This window comes from Typopeltis vanoorti, chromosome 8 (genome assembly GCF_054136105.1).
Source record: "Typopeltis vanoorti isolate ZY-2024b chromosome 8, IOZ_Tvanoo_1.0, whole genome shotgun sequence".
NCBI lineage: Eukaryota > Metazoa > Arthropoda > Arachnida > Uropygi > Thelyphonidae > Typopeltis > Typopeltis vanoorti.
In genome coordinates, this window is record NC_143556.1 from 63,419,383 (window position 1) to 63,440,962 (window position 21,580).

The 21,580-nt window shown below is 34.4% G+C and overlaps 1 protein-coding gene across 1 annotated transcript in view; it reads right to left on the reverse strand.

The window, feature by feature from the left end:
• Positions 1–628: 628 nt before the first annotated feature.
• The window catches only part of LOC150104052 (LIM/homeobox protein Lhx9-like), a 67,889-nt gene continuing 46,937 nt past the window's right edge, over positions 629–21,580 (reverse strand). Inside the window, exons 2-4 of the mRNA XM_090396716.1 lie at positions 17,622–18,010; positions 4,134–4,378; positions 629–1,531 (exon numbers count right to left, since the gene is read on the reverse strand). Of these exons, the coding sequence (XP_090252842.1) occupies positions 1,211–1,531; positions 4,134–4,378; positions 17,622–18,010 (955 nt within the window). The 3' untranslated portion in view covers positions 629–1,210. The remainder of the gene's footprint in view (positions 1,532–4,133; positions 4,379–17,621; positions 18,011–21,580) is intronic.

Here is a 21,580-nt window from a genome sequence, read left to right on the forward strand (position 1 = left end):
GCGCTTTTACATATCAGCATCTTGATTATCAGAAACCTGAGGCTGCGAAGCGAAGATAAAGAAACCATTTCTCTTGCTCCATTAGGAATTGATGTAGAATTTTTCCAACAATTTTTAATATCCAGGTTCCTTTATATTTGATGAACCTTGATTAGCAATATCGCACTGTTTTTATTCAACGTCTCTGACTTCTCGTTGACCTGATCGAAAAGATAATGAGTCTGAGAGTGCGTACAGCTGTCTTTTGAACTGGTTTTGCAAAATGCAGTTCATTCACAGGACACCTTTTGAACTGCTTTAGATGAAAGTCAGTTTTCTGCTGACTTTTATCTAAAAAGTGAAAGGGGTACATTTTTATCTAAACCCAATTAATTTCACTATCGAATTTGTATATCTCATAGATTTCATAGTTATAATATGTTGTTTAAGGAATTTTCATCATTAGGTGAGTTGGTTGAGCAGCTAAGGCTATGTGGCCAGGGTATTATATCTGTTATATATGCATTTACAATGCGCAATTTTGTCCTAAACGTGAAAAGTATTGATCGGTTTGTATAATCGAACATCAGAGAAATAATGAGTCATAAAATAGATATAAAGGTCTTTATTATTGGTGATGTACATTTCTTTTTCCATCCCCCATTTAGAAATTATTTACAACTTGCTCTTCAAGCTTTACAAGACAGCAAGATTGAGTATAGGGGAAGGTGTGGTGCTTCCTGAGCTTCGGTGTTTCTGTCAACTTGGTCATCTGATTTTAGAAAATTAACAGGACAGTATAAATATTCACAGACTCAATATAAACAAATTATATAAAGAAGAAGTAATTCGTATCGTCACGGAGTCATATTAGCTTTGGCAAAATGAGAATGTCTGATAAAAAGAGAATAAATTACATGATTAAAAATATTTCGATCGAGTTGCGGAAATATAGGAGAAGCTGTCTACAAGAGAAAGAGAAGGAGGAAGGAGAGAGAGAGAGAGAGAGAGAGAGAGAGAGACTAGAAAACATAGAACAGTTTGAAAGGTGATAAAATGATAAAAATTGTTCTTGGTATGTATATTCCTGATATTAACGACAATTGAAATTAAAAAACAGTTTTTCATCCGTACGCCTTTCGCCAAGGAACGAGTTTCATGGGCATGATATGCACTGAACACCGCAATAACGGTGAAGTCGAAAATAAATTAGAACGCTCCCAGGCGTTCGTCAGAAAAGTTCGTGGAAGGAAGTTATGCGCAAGGATTCACCGTTGTGTCCTGTGGGGACCACGTGATGGGGAACTAGTGATGTCATTGTACTGCTATTATCGAAGTCCAGTCCTCCAATAGAAACTTGAGTTTGTCCATTACCAGGTCCCACTGATCCATCATTACCTAGTCCACAAGACGGTATCGGACTCGCTTCTGAAAATGAACTGGTAGCTCCTGGACTGCTGACACTCAGGGTAAGTTGGGGCTCTGTTTGTCGTTGATGTTCTAGCTTCAAGTTACCTCGTCGCCATTTAGCTCTAGCATTCTGAAACCATACCTGAAATAATAATAAAAAAGAATCGCCATATATTTCATTGGATTAGATCCTAAGTTAAAGAAATAGTTATTTTTTTAGTACAGTACTATGCATTCAGAGAGAAATTTTAATTGGGATTACTTCATACCAGTTCAACACACATGTAAAGTTTTGTACCTGCATTTTGGAACTCTGAAATGTAATGTTGTGTACCACACTGGCGGTTATGTGCTGAAGTAGGTAGGTAAGGCATGGTTTCTTGGGAGTGGACAGGGAGTTTGAAGTTGAGAGTATAGCATGAAATATGGCTATATAAGACGAATATTGACAAGTGAGGATGTTAGTGATAAGTTGATGATGACTATATCTGGGTACTTCGCACAGGTTTGACCGCCTAGATTTCGTTGAGATGTGCAATATTTGGAAAAGCATTCAGAGAAATAAAGAAAGATAGTATCGAGTTTGTGCTATGAGAAATATGTTGGGGAATGTAATTCACAAAGTTTGTAAGAGGAAGTGAAGTAATATGATTGAGAATGAATTGTCAATTGGAGCTTACCAGATGGATACCTCAGATATTTTTCAAAATTCTGAAGAAGGAGACTGGGATATGAACAAGATATCATCCCTGGAAATGGTGTGAAGATATAACATGGCATAATTTTTTTTTTTTGTGGTGAGTAATGGGTAAGTCGATTCCATTGTTTGATAAGGTGGTTCTGAGTGCAGATTGTGTGTGTTGACGTAAAAATATGACAGATATTGTGCCTTATATTGCAGCCTTCTATAGTTACCCGCCCCGCACCTTAATAGGCATAAACGAGATTAATCAGAAAATCGAATGTAGAAATTTTCTACATCATTTGTTAGAAATTGTCACATGTTCAGGTCACCCATTTATGAGAAACTCTGATCTGTTGCGGGTAAAGATACACACCACTGGCTTCGTTGCGTATAATCCATTTAAATTTAGCTGCTTTCTTGACATAGAGATTGTGAGTCATTTGGTTTCTGTAATGTAGGGCTTGCATATTGCGAGCCCCACATTACCAATGAAAACCAATGCTATGAGCCTCGGTTCTGAATGATTTTGCGCAGATTCTTGTGCCAGTCGATGCCTGGAACTCTGCTTTCAACGTGTTGGCCGTCGAATGGCAGTTTTTATATATTATTCTTCGTAGCACCCTAAGGTGATTTTCGGTAAGTGTAATGAGTCGTCTACTGCTGGTAGCACTGGCAGTTGACTCCCTGCGCTTCCATTTCAGTATGGTATCACCGATTGTTAATTTGGGATGGCCCGATTTTGCAACAATTTGCCGAGCAGACAGGCTTGCAACATGACATCCTATCACAACGCCTCTTTTAAACTCTGCTAGTTCCCTTCTCGCAGCCATCTCACCAGAACACAGTTGCACTGCACTGACTTGGGAGCATCATATTCCTCCCATTTATACCGGCTACAAACACATAACTTGTTATGGCATGTTATACCTTGCCCATGTGGTTATCCGTTGACTTCTTTCCAAGCAGTGTGCCTTAGATTACTCTTCTATAGTCACCTCCCACGCACTCAAACTGGACTCATCAGAGAATAGAATGTACAATTTATCTAACAATTAATGTTAGATAAATTCTAACATTTCTTGTTAGATATAGATGTAGATAAATTCTACATCTTTAGATAATTTGTTAGATAATGATGTAGATAAATTCTACATCTTTAGATAATGATGTAGATAAATTCTACATCATTTGTTAGAATGTCGCATGTTCATGGCACCAATTTCGAGGAGTTCTGCTTGCGTTTAGTTGTGGTTAATGGGATACACATCACTGGCTTCGTTGCGTAGAGTCCACTTGAATTGAGCCTTCTTAATAGTCTGGTTTGAAATGTTTTCACACTTGCTGCAGAAACCTCAAGAGACGGTTGATGAGAGGCAGTCATAGGATTCCTTCTTGCTGTTAGAGCCAGATAGCGGTCTGTTGCTGGTTAACGTAAATCTTGACCAGTTCCTCTTGTAATGGTTCCTTTCTTCTGAAACTGTGTCCATAGTGCCGAGACGATACTTCCTGACACGTTAAGCCAACAGCCACAATCTCAATGAATTCTAAACAGTAATAACTTTCATTCCTAAGATATAGGTGGTCATGTAGCTTACCCACTGAGAAAGCCTAAATACTGGAATGAAATTGTGTTGTAGCAACCCATGATTTTATAGGGTGAGTAATTTTCATTGTGTGCATACTTGTTCAGTGGTAAATCAATTTCTATTGAATAGTATGAATTTGCTTGTCAGAATGCTTATATACATGTATATATATATATATATATATATATATATATATATATATAATTTGAGAAACCCTTAACTAATTCGAGTAAATTGTGCCCAGAATGAAGACAATCTTTCATTATTTCATTGAGCGTTTTGAATAAGTAATTCAATGTTCGTAGAAAGCAAATGACAGTAAGCATTTCTTTTACCCACTTATATTACACTTACTACAAGTAGCACATATATATGTAAAATGTTGATTTATAGTAAAATATCATGTTAAAAGTGATTGGTTAACAGGCAACATTTTTCGTCATAAAATTAAAAACAGAAAAAAAAACACTAACCTGTAACACCCGTTTTGAAAGCCCTGTCTTTTGTGCCAATTGTTTTAAATCTTTGGCATCCGGATTTTGGTTGATAGCAAAGTACGACTTCATTGTACGGAGCTGATGATGTTTGAAGGATGTGCGCATGCGTTTCGTACGTTGTGATTGTCCATTGGACAGCGAAGTTTGTGATGTAGGAGTCGTAGTGCCACCATCCAGTTGGGGATGATGAAGGTTACAGTTCGAGTCAATACCTGCTAGACCTAAGGAAAGGAAAGGAATGAAAAAAAAATTAAGAAAGATATCACGATTAGCATTTTTAGTGTCTTTCTTAGAACATGAAGTAAATAGCATTTAAGTAAATGTCATCCAAGCAGATGACGTGAAACAATAGTATTTTACTAAGGGGAACGAAAATCATAGTTGCGATTATGATCGTTGTCTTTTCCAGGCAAGGAACTTTCTATATGCTCTTCTAAGCATTTGCTGCATTTGTCCTCCCCCCTCCTCTTTCTCCCATTCATCAGCACTTTGACTGACCTGCTGAATTCTTGGTTTCTCGTTCTCTTTCACATTACGATGTTTAGTAGTATGGTTAGTTATTTTTTTATCCTTAGAAAGGATCTTTTTTTTTTTTTGAACTGACAGCAAAAAATAGGAGTTGCTGTTTAATTGTGTAGCACTTGAACACTTTTAGGAGGGGGATGTCTAGAACAAAGCAATGAAATATTTCCAAACAAGTCAAAATATTCAAAGAATTTGTCTGCACCATATAATTCATTCTACTGAAGACAATAACACACGAGATGGTGATAATTGTTGGCGTATTCTATGCGGGCGGTGTAGCTAAGTTTTCTTAGCTACACCTCCCGTATAGCTAAGTTACTAGTCCTATTCCATCCTAATTTACGCTCACGCATAGACCTACACATTTTACCATGTGTATTCGGAACCGAAATCCTACAGAATAGGTTGGTTACTCCTTATTCCTGGAGGTGTCCTATGTCTGTAGGACATAGGACAGTTCCAGGAATAAGGAGTGTGAACGTTCACGGGGCCGGTTTGCTTGTTCTGAGAGGACGAAAAACCCGAGTTTCCGAGTGGGAAAACCCCCCTACCTCCGTGTGAGACCCGCTAAAGTTACTAATAGAAAAGTAAAATAAAACATTAAAATTAATTTTTTTTTTTTTACTTTTCTACTAGTAACTTAGCTATGCCGACGGTGTATTTTCATTCATACCGCTAGGGTTTGCAAACAAATAGAATAAAGAACAGGTGCACCACTGTAGTGCACCTGTTTTTTGTTCTATTTTATTCAGCTATGTAATAACTAGTCATCACTTAAATGTAATTTATTTTTTCAAAGGATATGATCTCGTCGCAAGTTTTAATATCAAATATATAGCAAGTCAGTTTTAAGTTTAATTGTTATCTCACCCATCCTGCGGATATAATCATTCAGTCGCGGGGAAATAACCTTTGATGCTCGAGTGACGGAAACATCTTCCAAGCAGAATAGTGACTCGCGTCAATGACGGCAAGTTGCTTAAAGTTCTATGCTCATGATTCATGTCCAGTGAAGGCAATATTTAGATAAATTGTATATCATTATGTTATTTACAATATTTTTTTCATCATGAACTACTTAGGAACAAGTCCTTTCAAATTATTTATTAGTCTGCTTTAGTAGTAAGCTTTAGTTGTTTTAGTGTTACGTTAACACAAATTAGGTCATAAGTCACGTGTATTATATCACTCATTTTGTGTTCAGAATCGCTTAAGAGTCAAAGCTAGTTAATGTAGAGGAGATTTCTACGTTGTCTATAAGGATTGCTGAGAAACAACCGGATCTTTTGATCCAATGTCCATTCTTCACCTTCTAGTAAAATCCCCCATCCTCCTGGACACTGAAGGTAGGGGATAAGCCGACAGTTTATATCTATTTATATTCTGTATCGATGAATATAAATATATACCAAAATGTATTTTGTATCAGCTTAAACTACACGGACGTATGTTGATACAGCATGATCAAATATCAGCTGAGGCATCACCTCGTTAAATGAGGCCCCCTTGCTGCTTTCGTCAGGGGAAGCAGAATCAACCGTGAAAAATCAGTTGCTGGAACAATCTGCAACTCAACAGAAGTAAAGATCATTACCGGAAAAGAGGTTAAGCTACTCGTAACAGAAGAATTACAGAAGTGTTGGCGTAGTGGTATTACGGAAACGAAGATGCTTCTAAATAGTAATATAAGATCTTATATTAGCGGAGTTATGATCAGAAGAAGGAAGGAAGGAGTAGCTTTAGTATCCAACACTAAGCACAAATATAAATTTCTTGAGTGAATTGTAATCTTAAGTAGATTGATGTGGGCAAATTTAAATTTGCCCACATCAATCTATTTTGCAATTTGCCCACATCTGCTATTTTCCAATTTAAATAGAAAATTGGAAAATAGCACTTATTTGTGCCTCTAGTCCACGGAATAGTCTAGTAGGGAAGAGGCAGAGGAATTTTTTGAGTCGTTAGAGAAGACTGTTTTTAGGAAAACGAAAAATGTGGTTATTGTTGCAGAACTAAACAGCATAATAGTTGAATCCTAGACATATAGAAATGTTTTGGGAAAGTTTGGAGAAAAGTGCTAATAGTAATGAAAAGTCCTTGTCAGATTCTGTTCAGGACTTGGCCTAATACTATGGTCGATCACAAAAATGTGTATATTTTTACATTGGGGAGAACACATAAAAAAGAAAACGTTTTCTTGATTATTTCTGATAATAATATTTTTAGATTGGTTTAGAGTACATAGAGAATTTGAAGTGAACGCCATTCAGTTTTGAGCAGAATAAAAATTAGTACGCCATTGAAAACGAAGTGGAGCAGCGTTCAAAGACAAAGTGCAGATTCAAATATACAAATATTGTTGTATAAAAAAAGGGAACGGGTTTGAAAACAAGAAACAAAATTTAAAGACTATATGCATCCGAAGAAAGCATCGATTGATTTAGTGAGGTAGCACATGTTAAAGATGTTTTCAACTTTGAGAAAAATGAGAGCATCGTAGTGGATTCAAAGCGTTTAAAGAGACAGTCCTAAAAATGTGGATATCTTATCGAAAGTTCCTCGCAAGTAAGTCAGCACATACGCTTATATAGAGAAAAAATATAAGAAAGCCACGCTATGTGTAAAAGTAGCTGAATGAAAATTACGGAAAGATTTTGGGAAGAATACAGAAGATATCACGAAGGGACAAAATGTTCTGGAAGCTATTGAAGAAGCTTAGGTTAAGGAAAGCATACGTAAGAGAAATAAGATATAATATAGGAGGCATAAAATTGAACATAAGAATATTATGAACTTTGAAAAAACTTAAATTAGATAAACAGTGACAAAATAGTCGCAAGAAAATATCTTGCAGGAATGAAGTGCATGATACATTTCAGTACTGCAAGTGGAAGAAAGTGTCTGAAATCTGAACTGCCCAAAGAAAGCGCTAGCATATAATATGCTCTGGAACTTTTTATATGGAATAAATATATTCAAATCATCAAACTGGCACTATACAAGACTGTTCAAACCAATTTACCAATTTTTAGCTTAAGGGATATGAAAGTTGCATTGGAAATAAAGCACTTGAAGTCCGGAGATCACGGATATGAGAGTAAACAGATAGAATCACTAAAATTCGAAAAGTTAATAAATGGACGCATTAACAAAATCACATTAAAATGAAATTATTAGAAAGGAACTTGATGCTATTCGTGGATGTTTAAGCAGAGCTTATTTAAGCTACTATGGTCGCTTAAACAGAATGCGAGAGTTAGCAAAACGGATAATTATTAATGGATAGTGAAAAAAGATACAGAGCATGATAAGATCTGTGTAGGCTGTTGACATTAGAGAACTGACAAATAACAGATTAGTCTGGAAGAAATTTGGTGATAGGATGATTGGTAAAAATCCAAATTTAATTATGCACTATTGTCATAGTATCATGTACATCCCTTGAGGGTGCATATTAGGAAATCATGATGGTGTTGACGTTATTAATTATATGTTTTTCAGTCAGTTTGAGTAGTAAGTAAAATAAAATGATAAAATTAATGATTAATCGCAGAGAGCAATTTGAAAACATCACATTTTCCTTTCTACTTTGTTTTCATTTGTGGAGTGGAATAATTATTTCCGTCTTCTTCTTCTTCTCCTCCTCTTCTGTGCATTTTTCAGTTTAAATCCAGCTAGTACAGTCTATGCCAGTCTAGATCAGCTTTCCGATTTTTTTATTTAGCGTATGATGTACAGATCTCAGAATAAAACATATAAATTACATAAAACAGCATAAAAAACAATTGTAAAAATCATATTAAAAGGGATACACTAGTCCGATTACAATTGGGGAATAGTGTGCCGTCATCAGATTTGTGTAAAGGAATCAATTCTCTCAAGATTAATCGAAGGATGTTAATGAACAGTATAAGAATTAAGTGAAAAGATTCAGAAAAGAAAATGAAACCTGCAACTCTAAACAAACGCAGAGGATTGTCAAAAGATGTTATTTTGCATCATAAAGGTGATCAATATACATCAATGATGCAATAATAAAACCAATTCAAAAACATAAATCTTAAATTCTCTATAACATACGCCACGATCCGGACGTCTAATCCAATTGATTATAATTTTTTGGTCGCTTAAAAAATATTTTTCACATGACAGTGCAGGCAAAGAAACGATGAATACTTGTTGCAAGAACAATAGAAAATGTTAATTTCGTGTTCATAAAAGCAACAAAATGCCACTATAAGTTTGTACCTATCACCTTTAAGCATTTAGTGATTTAATAAAACATAAATTGTACTTTACATCTAAATTATTGAGAATTTTTAATTGTTCGAATTCTAATTCCGTTTTCATTGCACTACAGATCTTCATATCACAGATTTGTATTTTCATTACTTTTTATATTATACTTCTGAGGAATAACTTGCACTGATTTCTTCTGTATGATGTATCTCGGAGGCTCCGTAGTTCAGTTGGTATAGACGAGTCCTTTTGTTAGAAAGACCTGGGTTCGAATCCCATCTGTCACGTGAGATCTTTTCAACCAAATGGTGAATTAGCCGTTATTACGTCTTTTCAGTCAAATGATGAGTTAGTCAGTCTCATACGGAGCTGGAGGATTTTTCCTCCGAGAAACTGAGATTTTTGGTCCATCTAAGCATTTGACAAACACACGGCTCTACAGGCATAAATATTTTTTCCCTTGGGGGATGCAGCAGAGGCGTGGTGTACCGGCTGCATTAATTGACCGTGACTCCTAATCAAGGCACTGTACCCATCCTAATGAACGGATGGGTTGAAGAAGATAGTCTATCTCGTAAAATACTGTGAAGTTCATGCCGTTGCTGCTATAGATAATATATAGTAAGGTAAGAAGGAAAATCTTGCAGACAGTTTACCCAAAGATACTTTTTCGTGAGAGTATTCTAATAGAGCGAGGCTATTCATTATTTAAAAAATGAACATAGAGCCGTTTTTGGCATTCATAATGTAGACATAATTATAACAGAAAAAAATTATTTTATCAAGCATTATTGGAGTTTAACAACCAAAATTACTACACTGTATCAATAAACATCGCATGTGACATACCTTATAATTATTTAATTATAAGGTATGTTATGCACCTTATAGTTAAGGTACATGTTATGTTTTGTGTATCCAACACAAGTTGAAGTACATGTTCAGGTATGTACTTCAACTTGTGTTAGATACACAAAAAAGTGCCGGAAAAAGTGTCATGTACATCTCTAGAGTTAAGTCTCCGGATTACAGTATCTAAGGGCACACACTATTAATACTAATGTACATGCTGTAGATGGAATTCACGTGGATTCATTAAATTGCATCCATCAAGAGAAGAATATTATTAATATCAGTTCGAATGATTTTTGTCAAATTCTGTGAATAAAAATATTTGATTGAAGCCAAAACTGAATTTCATGGATATTGTTCACGAAGTTCAGTTTTAGGACTGCATCTTAAGGGGAGTTACTGCAATATATAAAATGGTCTAACTGAGGCAGAGACTGAAATGATTTGAAAAGAATTCAAGCACCAATTTTTTAATTAATCTCTCTCTATCTAAAGTTCCAATATAAGACCGGATAGCGTATCCGCTCTCCAACCAATAGGCTAGAAGTTCGAATACTAGAATTGGCATGGGTCTTTATAAAAATTACAATGAAATATTCACAAGAAATCATGAATGTCAATCGCAAAGTTGTAAGGTGCAAAAAAACTTTGCGAAAAAACTTGCTTTCGGAAGGAGGAATGGAAAATACGAATCAATAGGAGTTTACGCATCTTGAGACAAGCATCTAAAACAGCTAGCCAAGTAAGGAGAAGGAGGGAGGTAAAGTAGGCTTCTACATAATTTTAATAACTAGTGACATCGTTGTTACTTCTGATGTTGTGGTATTACTTGGATTTCAGAGAGAATTGACATAAACAGTTAAAACAATGTCATTTATCTGTTTTAAATAGTAAAAGCAATTAAAGTCGCCACTTTTAAAATTCAGCCAATGTCTTGTGTCTTTGGCTCACTTTTTCTTTTTCTATATATGAGATATTATTTCGTGAAATATCATTTTTTTTACATAAAGCACTTAAAAATTCGAGCCGTTCGAAGTCGGTTGAACTATGATACTGTAGATGAAATTTGTTGCAGTGTCCGCGGTATTTTCTCTCTTGCTCCCTCCTTTGCTATTTCGACCTCCATTTTGGTCTATTTATCCAGAAATTGTCAGAGAATGTCAAACAACAACAACAACAAAAAAAACACCTATATTCCAAATTTTGTGGAAAATGTTTGAAAAATATGACCTGCACAGTGTATTTAAGGAGAAGCGAATACACCAACTTTCCTTCATTCATTTTAAGTAAAAAATATAGTTATTTTTTATTTAAGCAAAGTAAAAAATAACTATATTCCAAATTTGGTCGGAAACGGTTGAACAATGCGACCTGTGAAGTTTCCTCAGAAAAAAGAAACTCCACGGCAGTCCTTCTCTTTCATTTTAGTCTGAATTTCTCATAAGATCTTTGGCAAAAAAAAACAAAAAAAAAAAACACTGTATCCTTTGACATTTAACTAGAAATCGGTTGAACGATGCAAGTTGGAAAATGCCTACGAGAGATGTGATCTCCCTCGCCTTACAATCCCTGCTTCTTTTAGTCCGTGCATTTCTTAGTGCACCATAAGCATCTGTTTGATTGCCTATATCAAATAAAAGTGACCGATTGATAAGAATTAACTTAAAACTGTTTAACTTTGGTCCTAATGAATCATTTTGGGCGATTAGATAGCTTCTGGTTGTGCGTTCGAAATTCCACTGTCGCATGGATTGTCTCCAAATGCCTTCAGGTGTTAGCTAAAAATCGTCACGAAGTGTGAGAACACTGATTATTAGAGGGCATAGGAGAGTCTCTAAATAAAGCAGGGTTTCCGGATTATTTAATTCTTACTCATTCACTTTACTAAAGTAAGATAAGTTTGCAAAACCTTTCATGAAGTGCGATTCACATTAAAAAGTCGCGCTTTATTTTGTAATTATGTATTGCGATAATATGTCATTTAACTATTAGTAGTTAAAGATGCTAGTTATTAGTAGTTTTCTTATAATGAAATTATAAAGTATATTCTATTATTACGTTACTGAAAAATTAAATTTAATTAACGCTTTCTTTCGTGTGTTTATTTCTTATAATAAAAATGTTATGTATATATCACTATCTATTTTTATGTTCACTGTTTTTCCAAATATTTGCAAATGCTATAACTAGGACATACTTTTAATTTAAAATAATTGAATCAAATCCACAGATTAAATCTGTAAATACTGTAGACTTATCATATAATAGTTGGGTGGTTATTGCGATAATATTTTAAATAAGGTTCCGCGATGCGATTATATCTAATTTTCTTGAGCACCACCTGATTGTTTACTGTTATTTCTTTAGTGGTTTAAATTAGCTACTCAAGTCAAGAATAAGTAAAAAGATGACAATATAAGATACTTTTCATAATTACAGAACAACAGAACTACATAATTGTTCTGTAATTATGAAACACACAAAAATATCAAAAATAACACGGAAAAAAATGAATTTTTCAAAAAGGTTAACAGGCAGATAAAGTTTTGGAACAAACTTTATTAGCTACACCAAAATATGCATACATTTTCCTGTAGATTATTTCATACTTATATTTTAAATTTATATTTATTTTAGCATATTCCTGAGTTTCATTTATTTTAATGCAATCTTTTAGTTTTAATTTAGTTATTCCCATATCATTGAAAATGTATTCTAGTTTCAATTTGTTGCAACATCTAAAGTATTGTCAGTCCAAACGGCCCTTTTTATTTTTGATGACTTTGATTTATCAGTCATTCACTCAAACTCTGCAAATGAAACAGTAATAGCAAAAACGGCTAGCTCCTGATAAACAGTTTTCAATGTTAAAACTTTCTGGCTTTTTCTGAATACTAACCAGATGAATCACATTTAGTTATCTGAATCGACTCATTAATAATGTTATACAGCCAATACCGTTAATATCTCCCGTTAGTGTCAAGATAAGGCAGTCACAACGATTTTGATTAATTGCAGGGTATAGCCGTTTTTTTTTTTTCTATTTAAATAGAGCGCATGTGATACCCTTGGAACGAATCAGTATAGCTATTTTCTCTTTAGTATTATTTAGTATAAAGAGAAATGATCTTGTCGGAAGTCATAGGCATGACTTCCGACAAGGCATGAGAGAGAGAGAGAGAGAGAGAGAAATGCACGTGCTTATTGAATTAATTTATCCATAACATTGAATGACATGAGAAATTGATGTTGTTGACATTAAGAATATTCACTGGCTTTCAAAAGTAACGGAATATATAGACACACTTTTTCTATGTTATTCTTATGTGAAATAAAATTTAATCATGATACTGTCATTAAATTCAATTTTTCACACAAGATGCTTATTGCATTAGGTAAAGAATGATATGGTAACCAGGTGCTCTTGGAATGGTCAAGTCCATTTAAAAAATGCGCTGATTTCGAAAACTGAATTTAAAAAGCCTGGATTTATTTAAAAAAAAAACTTTATCTAATGGCTTCTGTTTGTTATATTCAGAGTCTCAGGCGACGGGAAGCTTAGCACTTGCTCTGCTGGTTAGTAATCAGTAGATATCGTTAAACCCAAGCTTGTCCTAGAGGAAATTAATTTGATAAGTTTTAAATAGAGAGCGATAAGAAAGGCGGAAGCTGACTAGTCTGGACAGCTGTCCTGTTAAACGGAAACATCGTGTAAGAGTTAGGCACTGTAACCGCCTTGGATGACCGTTGGCCATTTGTGACCGTTAGCATCTTCTCAAGAGGCATGCAGCATCTTCTCAACTAAGGTTTCATTAATGCATCTACAGGAGTTTCGGTATCCGCCTGATAGCCGTCTGCATTCCTTTCATATTCATCGGGCTCAAGACAGAACATGTCCTTTAGAGGACATTTGTATACTGCACTCGGTGATCCGTTAGGATCAAGAATGGTTGCCGAAATATCAACATCTAATCTTGATAGTTTGACCAACACACTCTAATCTGAAAAACCAGAGGCAAATTAACGAAACATTGTAAAACGAGTTTTCGAAAACCAGGCTTTCATGATATAGACTGAATTTTCTATTAATGAGTGACGAATTGTCATGTTCTGATGAATAACATTACAAGTATAAAGAGTACGAAGGATTTTTTTTTTCATCATTGGATTTCCTCATCCCGAGCGGAACACGCAATTTTCATCTTAGTGTCCTCTGAAATCTATCCATAGCACAAATCCACAGTTGCGCAACAGGACGCTGATACATTTGTCCTTCGGTTGGAAAGATCTGGACTTAATTCCCACTACCCCTACCCAAGTTTCCGAGGCAAACACACAAATATGACGCCAGGCAACTTACGTCCCCTTGTAAAAGTCCTGTGTACTTCGCGCTATCTACGCGATTGGAATTCACATGCTTTGAACAGAAGAGAGAGAATGACACGAAGCTCTCCACTCTGTTTCGGAAACTATTTGGATTCAGGATCTACCCGATTCCAGAAAGCATCTTCCATGTCTTATATTGCAGATATTAATCAAGAAAGAATTTTCAGAGTCAGAGCAGGTAGCAAGATTACATGAAAAACCTAACAAGAATCAAGAACTTAAATTACAAGTCATATAGAAATTGCTCATTAATGAACGATCTGATATGTAATACCTTTTCCAGGCTGTTCTGAAATATACAGGTCCTTAATAAAGAGCCACGAGGTTTTCTTTTCTTTTCTTTTTTTCGGCTACGTAAATTAAGTTAAAATAATGAGGGATTTATTATCCCCTTAACTTAATTAATACAGGTCCTTTTTTATGTTAATTACATAAAAAACACGATAGATTTATATCGCATGCACGATGCAAATCTGTCATGCATTAAGTATCGGGTGATCTACGGTTAGATAATCCGGTAATCCTTCAGTAGGGATCAAACATAGTGGACTTCCTCAAGCCACTTCAGGTCTCATAAGCAAGGTGATAGTGTCCTAATGTGGGACGAATATCATCTATCGCCTGGATGTTCACGAAACTCCATCTTACAATGGATATGAAAAAGTACATTTTTTGATCAATGTAAGCGAGTATACTCTAGTAAAATTAGGAGTGATTTATTTAGTAGTTCTGATGTCATTCATGCATAATAACGAAACACGTTGATATTTTATAGTGTACAGTAAAATTCGGTTACTTTATTCGATTATTGCGTTCATTCCTTTGTAGTATTTTTTTTGCGAAAATAATTCATTTTAAATAGAATAAAATAATTTCAGCGTAATGTAAACTAGTAGTGAGGGAAAAAGTAATAGTGCTATAAATATTTTACATTGTGTGGAATTCTTGTCCAGCTATACATAGGCAGAAACTATTTCTTCTGACTCTCCTTAGGAGCGTGCAATGAAATATATGCTATCCAGGAACTTTAGAAATACAGAAACCAATAACTTAAAAGATACTTGCAACTCCTTAACATGTTTTTGTTGGGTTTCGGTGAGGCACGTAAACTACTTTTTCTATTTTTCTTAGATATTGTATCATTATTTTTGTAGCAAATATTTTTATACTGTAATGTAATACTATGTCCACTTTGTTTGTTAACTGCATGTATTCTACGGCTGGTTTTCATGTTGAGAGTCCGAAATTTAGGGAGCACGATTCGTGCTAACTCCATAAGATCGACTAATTAACCATCATTTAAAAATACCTAAAATGCTTCCTGGAGAGAATTTTAATCCAAGTTTTTCCATGCAAAGTGCCCTTGTTTTTCTCTCTTCTGCGCTACGAAGGACATATACACGATCAGAATATGAATTTAGTATATTAAAATGTTTACCTTTTTTCACACTAGATCACACTAGGGAAAAATATGCCTCATTCAAAATAGTAGTTTAAAAAAATACACTACAACTAATAACTAGATTGATTTAATAATATGGGGCCTGTTACTTACCCACATTGACTTTGCGGGCGTTATATTCATTATACACTAAATAAACAAAAATAACTTTCTTTCCGGTTTCATTAACCATTTATCGTTGTTATTAAACATTAGGATTCTGTTAATTTATTTTACTCTTAAGTCCAAATACATTGCTTAAACAGTCTTGGTAAATTTCACTTGCTTATTAATCAATGTCATTGTAGACTAAATGTCGTTACTGTATGAATCATTTATTTCATGTATAATGATTCAGGTTTCACTGTAACGACATAATTCTAAATTCATTGTGCAATTTTAAACAGATGAAACTTTTCAGCATAACTGTTTGTGAAATATGATGTGTGATCACGCCCTGTAGACGTAGATTTTATTCTTAGTATAAATCAAACAGAAAGGCAGAAGTATCACAATACACAGCTATGAATGTATTAAATAGCGCGTTTCGTATATGGTGCTGTGTACAATAATCAGTTAAATTGTCCGATCTAAAAATTGTATTTGGTAGATATACCAGATCGATAGGGCGTTTTAATTTTGTCAGAAAATGCTATACACGCACACAAAACAAGAAACAGATAAAAATGATATTGAGATATTAACCGAATTATATGCGTTGTTATATTTTTCTAAAAAAAATACAGAATTATTCGAGCAACAAAATTTGCAATTTGGTCCTGTAATTGCGTGTTGACCTTGCATGAATGTTACATAATTCCTGAATAGAATTCAAGTGTTATACTGATTACTGAATGTTTGTGCAGTAGATGATGGCTTATATACTGCATAAGTGTGTAAATATATTTAGAATCCAGACTCTCGATAATTTAGACTTAGACACATAGACCCTCGATACGCTAACTGCTGTAATTATTTAATCTAACTGCTCTAATTACTAACCAAGAGGAACTAATAATAAATGTAGTGTTAATAGCCCTAGAATTCTCACCAAAAAAAAATATATAACAAAAAATATATTTGACAGTGATTTCAAAATTTATACCAAAAGATATAATTTTTAGCTATAAAAGATTAAACAAAAAGTGTTTAAATATAGTGGTAAAAATTATTTTTTCCTATATTCATGAATATGGGAAAAAATAACAGGGAATAACAGTCAGAAATAACAGCATATATAATAATATTACTTTGTCTTAAGGTTATGGATATATTATCCTGACTAATATAAATTACTGCGGAAATCAAGTATTATTCTTCAGGTGATTACTGCCTTTACTGACTAATGATCTACACGAATTTGATCAAATAGCAGATTATTAGTATGTTTGCTATCCAGAGCAGGTTTCCCTGATTATCTGAGTCTTAATCTACCCACAGTAAGAAAAAGCCTTTAGGTTCACGACCTTCTCGTGGTTGCGATTGTCATAAAAAAAAATCTGCAGTGAGGTGTATTAACACTTGGTGCCAGAATGAATTTCACTAGAGATACTACATTCTGGTTTGGTGTAATTAGAAATACTACGCTTTAGAACTGTAATCCTTCCATCTGCTATATGAAATGAAAAAAAAAAGCAAATGTTTAAAGCATTTCAACTGCGATGAGATTCATCTTATCAAATTCGTTGTCAATAATTGCATAGTTGCAGCGCGAATATAGAAATTAATCCTAAAATACGAGTAAAGTACAAAAATATAAAATAGCAAATCAGATATAGAAAATAAAACTACGAATCAGCGATAAATTCGAATTTTGTAGATAAGATTGGTAAGTGTTATTTTTGAATTTCATAATCATCTGTGGGAAAGTCTTCTTTCATCTCTATTTTGTACAACGTAATCTTTGTGCGTCCTACTTTGTCGAAAAATTTTTCTATTTTATGGTATCATGCCATCAGTATCTCTCTCTCGCGCGCACACACACACGCACACAATAATACAGAATATATAGAGGTACTTACTATCGATTTCTGCTGATTTTCTCTTCCGAGGTCTTCCTTTCCGACCTGTTCCCACCGATGGAAAATGTTGGAAGTTTGGAGTGGAATTATCGAAAGTCTGGTCCCCTCCTCCTCCAACGGTGACAGTTCCCCCGGAGCTGTTCGTGTTCAACTTGTATACACCGTCATCGGAGTTCAGAAACGTTTCACCATGCACCAGAAGTTCGTAATGAGAACGACAATACACCAGGTTCTCTCTCAACCCAAAGTAGTCTCCTTGGGCCAGTGCGGTGTTACACCAAGCGCAAGTGAAGCAGTGCAAGTGGAAGACAAGATCTCGAGCACGCATCACTAGTTCTGTGGCGAAAATCCCCCGCTGGCAACGTGCACATCGTTTCACGGCAAACAATCTGCGAAGATAAGTTATATCTGCGTTAGATAGATTGATATACTCTAAATAGCATGTTAGCTTATCAGCGTCTAAAGTATGTAAATACAGTATGGGGATATCTTTTAAATGCATTAGTGATATTATTTATAGCTGTGCGCCATGAAACAGTATACAGCAACGTAAATGGTCAGTAGTCGTAAATAATTTATGGGAATGATACTTAATTTGGTTTCTTATTTAGTTATTATTAAACATGCACATTCCTAGCGTTTTGAACTTAGACTTTTCATTAAATGAAATAGTTCAGTGCATTAGATGGAATGTAGCTTCAGTGTTCTTCATTGTATGTTCATATTCAACAGTGGCTTAGCTCATACAGTAACTTTAATTTTGTTTTAGAAACAGGAAAAAATCCATTGCTCCAAATCATTCTCTACCGCTGCCTTTTCTTTTTTAAAAGTAATCATTTCAGTCTCTGGTGACAATAACTATATTATGACATTGTCAGAGAAATCTGTTCCTGAATTACCGGTAGTTCGTAACTAATTGGTGTAATTTAGGAACAGATTTGTAATTCAGGAACAGATTGAGTGAATAATATATGCTAAAAAGACTCTGAAAGTCTTGTTTTAGACGTGAATGACTCATTAAAGATTACATTGCTGTGTCTAAGGTTTGTTCAACTTGTTTGCATTTATCTTTTAATATATGAGTAGTTGATTAAACCTAGAAAGCTCTGGAGAATATAAGCTAGAATGCATAAAAACAATAATTATAGTTTCAATAACTCTGAATCTAGTTCCAGGTTTTGCAGATTCTTACGTCAGTTAAATCTGTTATGGGATCTAGTTGAAAAGAAAGGCTTTATTTCAGTTACATATTATTTCTTTTTAAAATTATAAGTAAAGTGGTTACATCATTATTTCAAAGTCGAATGTAGAAACTATGAAAGTTTCGTAAAGTAAGTTGACCAGAGAGCTTATAGGAATACACTCCGGGCATTCACGAGTTGCCTTAGTGCGGACTACTTAGAAGACATAGGCGCTGCCCAAGCGTCTATATATTCGCCTTTTGTTAGTCCATTTTGGTAAGGTTTCACTGGCCTGACAGCTGTTTCGAACTGGTTGGTTCTCCTTAGAGACCAGGCAGAAACCTTAAGAGAGCAAACACTCTCGTTCAGGAACTTGAAATGTCAGAGAAATGTGTTTTTCGTACGCGAACTCGGTCAGTGCTTATTTTAGAAAATTTTATTTTAGTAAATTTCATTTTTAAAGTTAAAAAGCAAAATCATCCTATAAATTTGTCGAGACAAGGCTTTTGGAAAATTTTTTGGGAAAGGTGGGGGGAGAAAGGAGAGAATTGCTTCTATTAAAATAAGAATCCAACCCTAATCCAACTATCAATGAGCTTATTTTCACCTTGGAAGAGGAAGCACAATGGCTGCATGTAGTTACTTATAAAAATTCTATCTGCAAAGAGTTGATAACATCTGGTATCAACTGTAATTACAAATCTATGACACCTTTCCATATATAAGTGATGGGGATACGTCACGTTACGTCAGGTTTCTAGTTCATAAATTATAAATTAGCCCGTAATAACTATATCTATTGTGTCTGTAAAGATACTACATGATGGTACACTCTTTTCTTCTGATTAGCACCCCGTTAATAAATTTATTATCATTATTTTCCCAATCAGCAGGTCAGTAACACAAATAGATAACGACCATTATTTCACTGGCACATTTCATCTCTTTAATTATCTTGTCCTCGAGGACAAGATAATTAGATAGATGAAATATGGAAGTGCGTTTAAGGGCAATTTTAAGGGTCGTTAGACCTAACATGCTTCCCGTCTTTGGTAATACCGTTTGGTGTAGGTTGAGCATCCTTTTCGTTCGCTTGGTAATAAGAAATGTCAAAAAATTTGAAAATCTAAGTATGCCCGTTTTCATATTTAGTGCACGTGTGTTGTAGATTCTTCAACTTTTCTGTTGTGGGATTGCTTAAAAATAAATAATTAAAAATCCTAAGGCGCCGTTTGCAATGGATATATTTCTTTTTATTATAACATTTTTACTCTTGTAGATTTAAGAGTAACTATATACACGTCATAATCACTCTTTTCAGTTCTGATAAAAAGTGCCAGCCAAATTCTCCTTAATGATTTATTAAAAAAAAAAAAACATGCAACACTTTGGTTATAAGCACTTTCTCTCTCTCTCTCTCTCTCTCTCCTGCTTGTCATGTCCCAATGTGAGACTGTTTAAAAAGTTGTAGTTATTCATTATTAATTATGTTAACTCAAAATTAAGATTTTATTTCGAGTTTAAGATTAATTATTTATTTATTATATTTAAGATTTCATTTAAGAAGAATTATATTTCATTTATATTACATTTTCAGCATTATTTATTATATTTCTTTTATTTAAATAGATTTTATTTTATTTAATATTATATTTTTAAATACTTTATTAATTAAAGGTGTTTATTTTAATTATTATTAGCAGTTATTCTTGATCTGCAACCTATGACACTCTGATTCTCTCCTCTGAAAACAAAAATTTGAGAATTTATTGATTTGATCCTGTATTCCTTGATGACTAGAAAATAAAAGATATTAATGACTTTAAAAAGTCATTAAGGAAGGCGCGGAACAATAGTGGTCTCGTTTGAGGCCAGAAATTCCTGTACAGACAAAGCAGAATTTTGTTGCATTTAATGAAAGAAAGGGGGAAATTGTTGTTTTTGAACTTTTTGTAGAACTGCTTCCCTACTAGAAAGAAAAGATAAATTGCTATCAGTGAAGGATCATCAAAATGTTTTTCGGACTTAACGCCTAAATGTAGATAGCTTACCTTATCGAGAAGTAATATCTTGTAAACTGTGATTTCCGCTCCATCAAAACAGGACAGATTTTAAAGAACACATGCGTGCATTAAATTATACTTCAGAGTGGTGAGAAAAATCACGAGAACTCAGTTGAGATATTGGCTCCTTGCTTTTGGAAAGGAAAAACGAGCAAAGGTTGAATCTATGGTTGGTTTACTAGAGACGTCCGTTAATTATTCAGAAAGATGATGCCGACTGACAAGAAGAACAGATGAAAATGTAGCGTGAATCAAGCAGCTGGTCCATGAAAATAGACTCATCACTACGAGTTAACTAATCAGTTGTTGTGGCATCTCAGTTGGTATATGCCAAAGTATTTCGACACAAGATTTGGACATGCTAAGAATGCAGCAAAATTCTGCTTTGTCTGTGCAGGAATTTCTGGCCTCAAACGAGACCACTGTTATTCCGCGCCTTCCTTATTCCCCAGATCTGGCGCTGCGACTTTTTTTCTTTTTCAAAACTTAAGTTGGCACTGAAGGGGGTAAAATTTCTGCAAAGCTTTTTTTTTTTTTTTTTTTGATGGTGCGAAATCTGAATTCACTGTACTAAGTCAAGGAAACTACTTCGAAAGGCATAGTATGGGATGGCAAGTGAAAACCGTTATTATTGATGTAATCATGAATTATCGGCGAGGAACTTGCAAGCTATATAAAACAACTTGTTATGGCTACTTCAGTGTATGTTCTATTC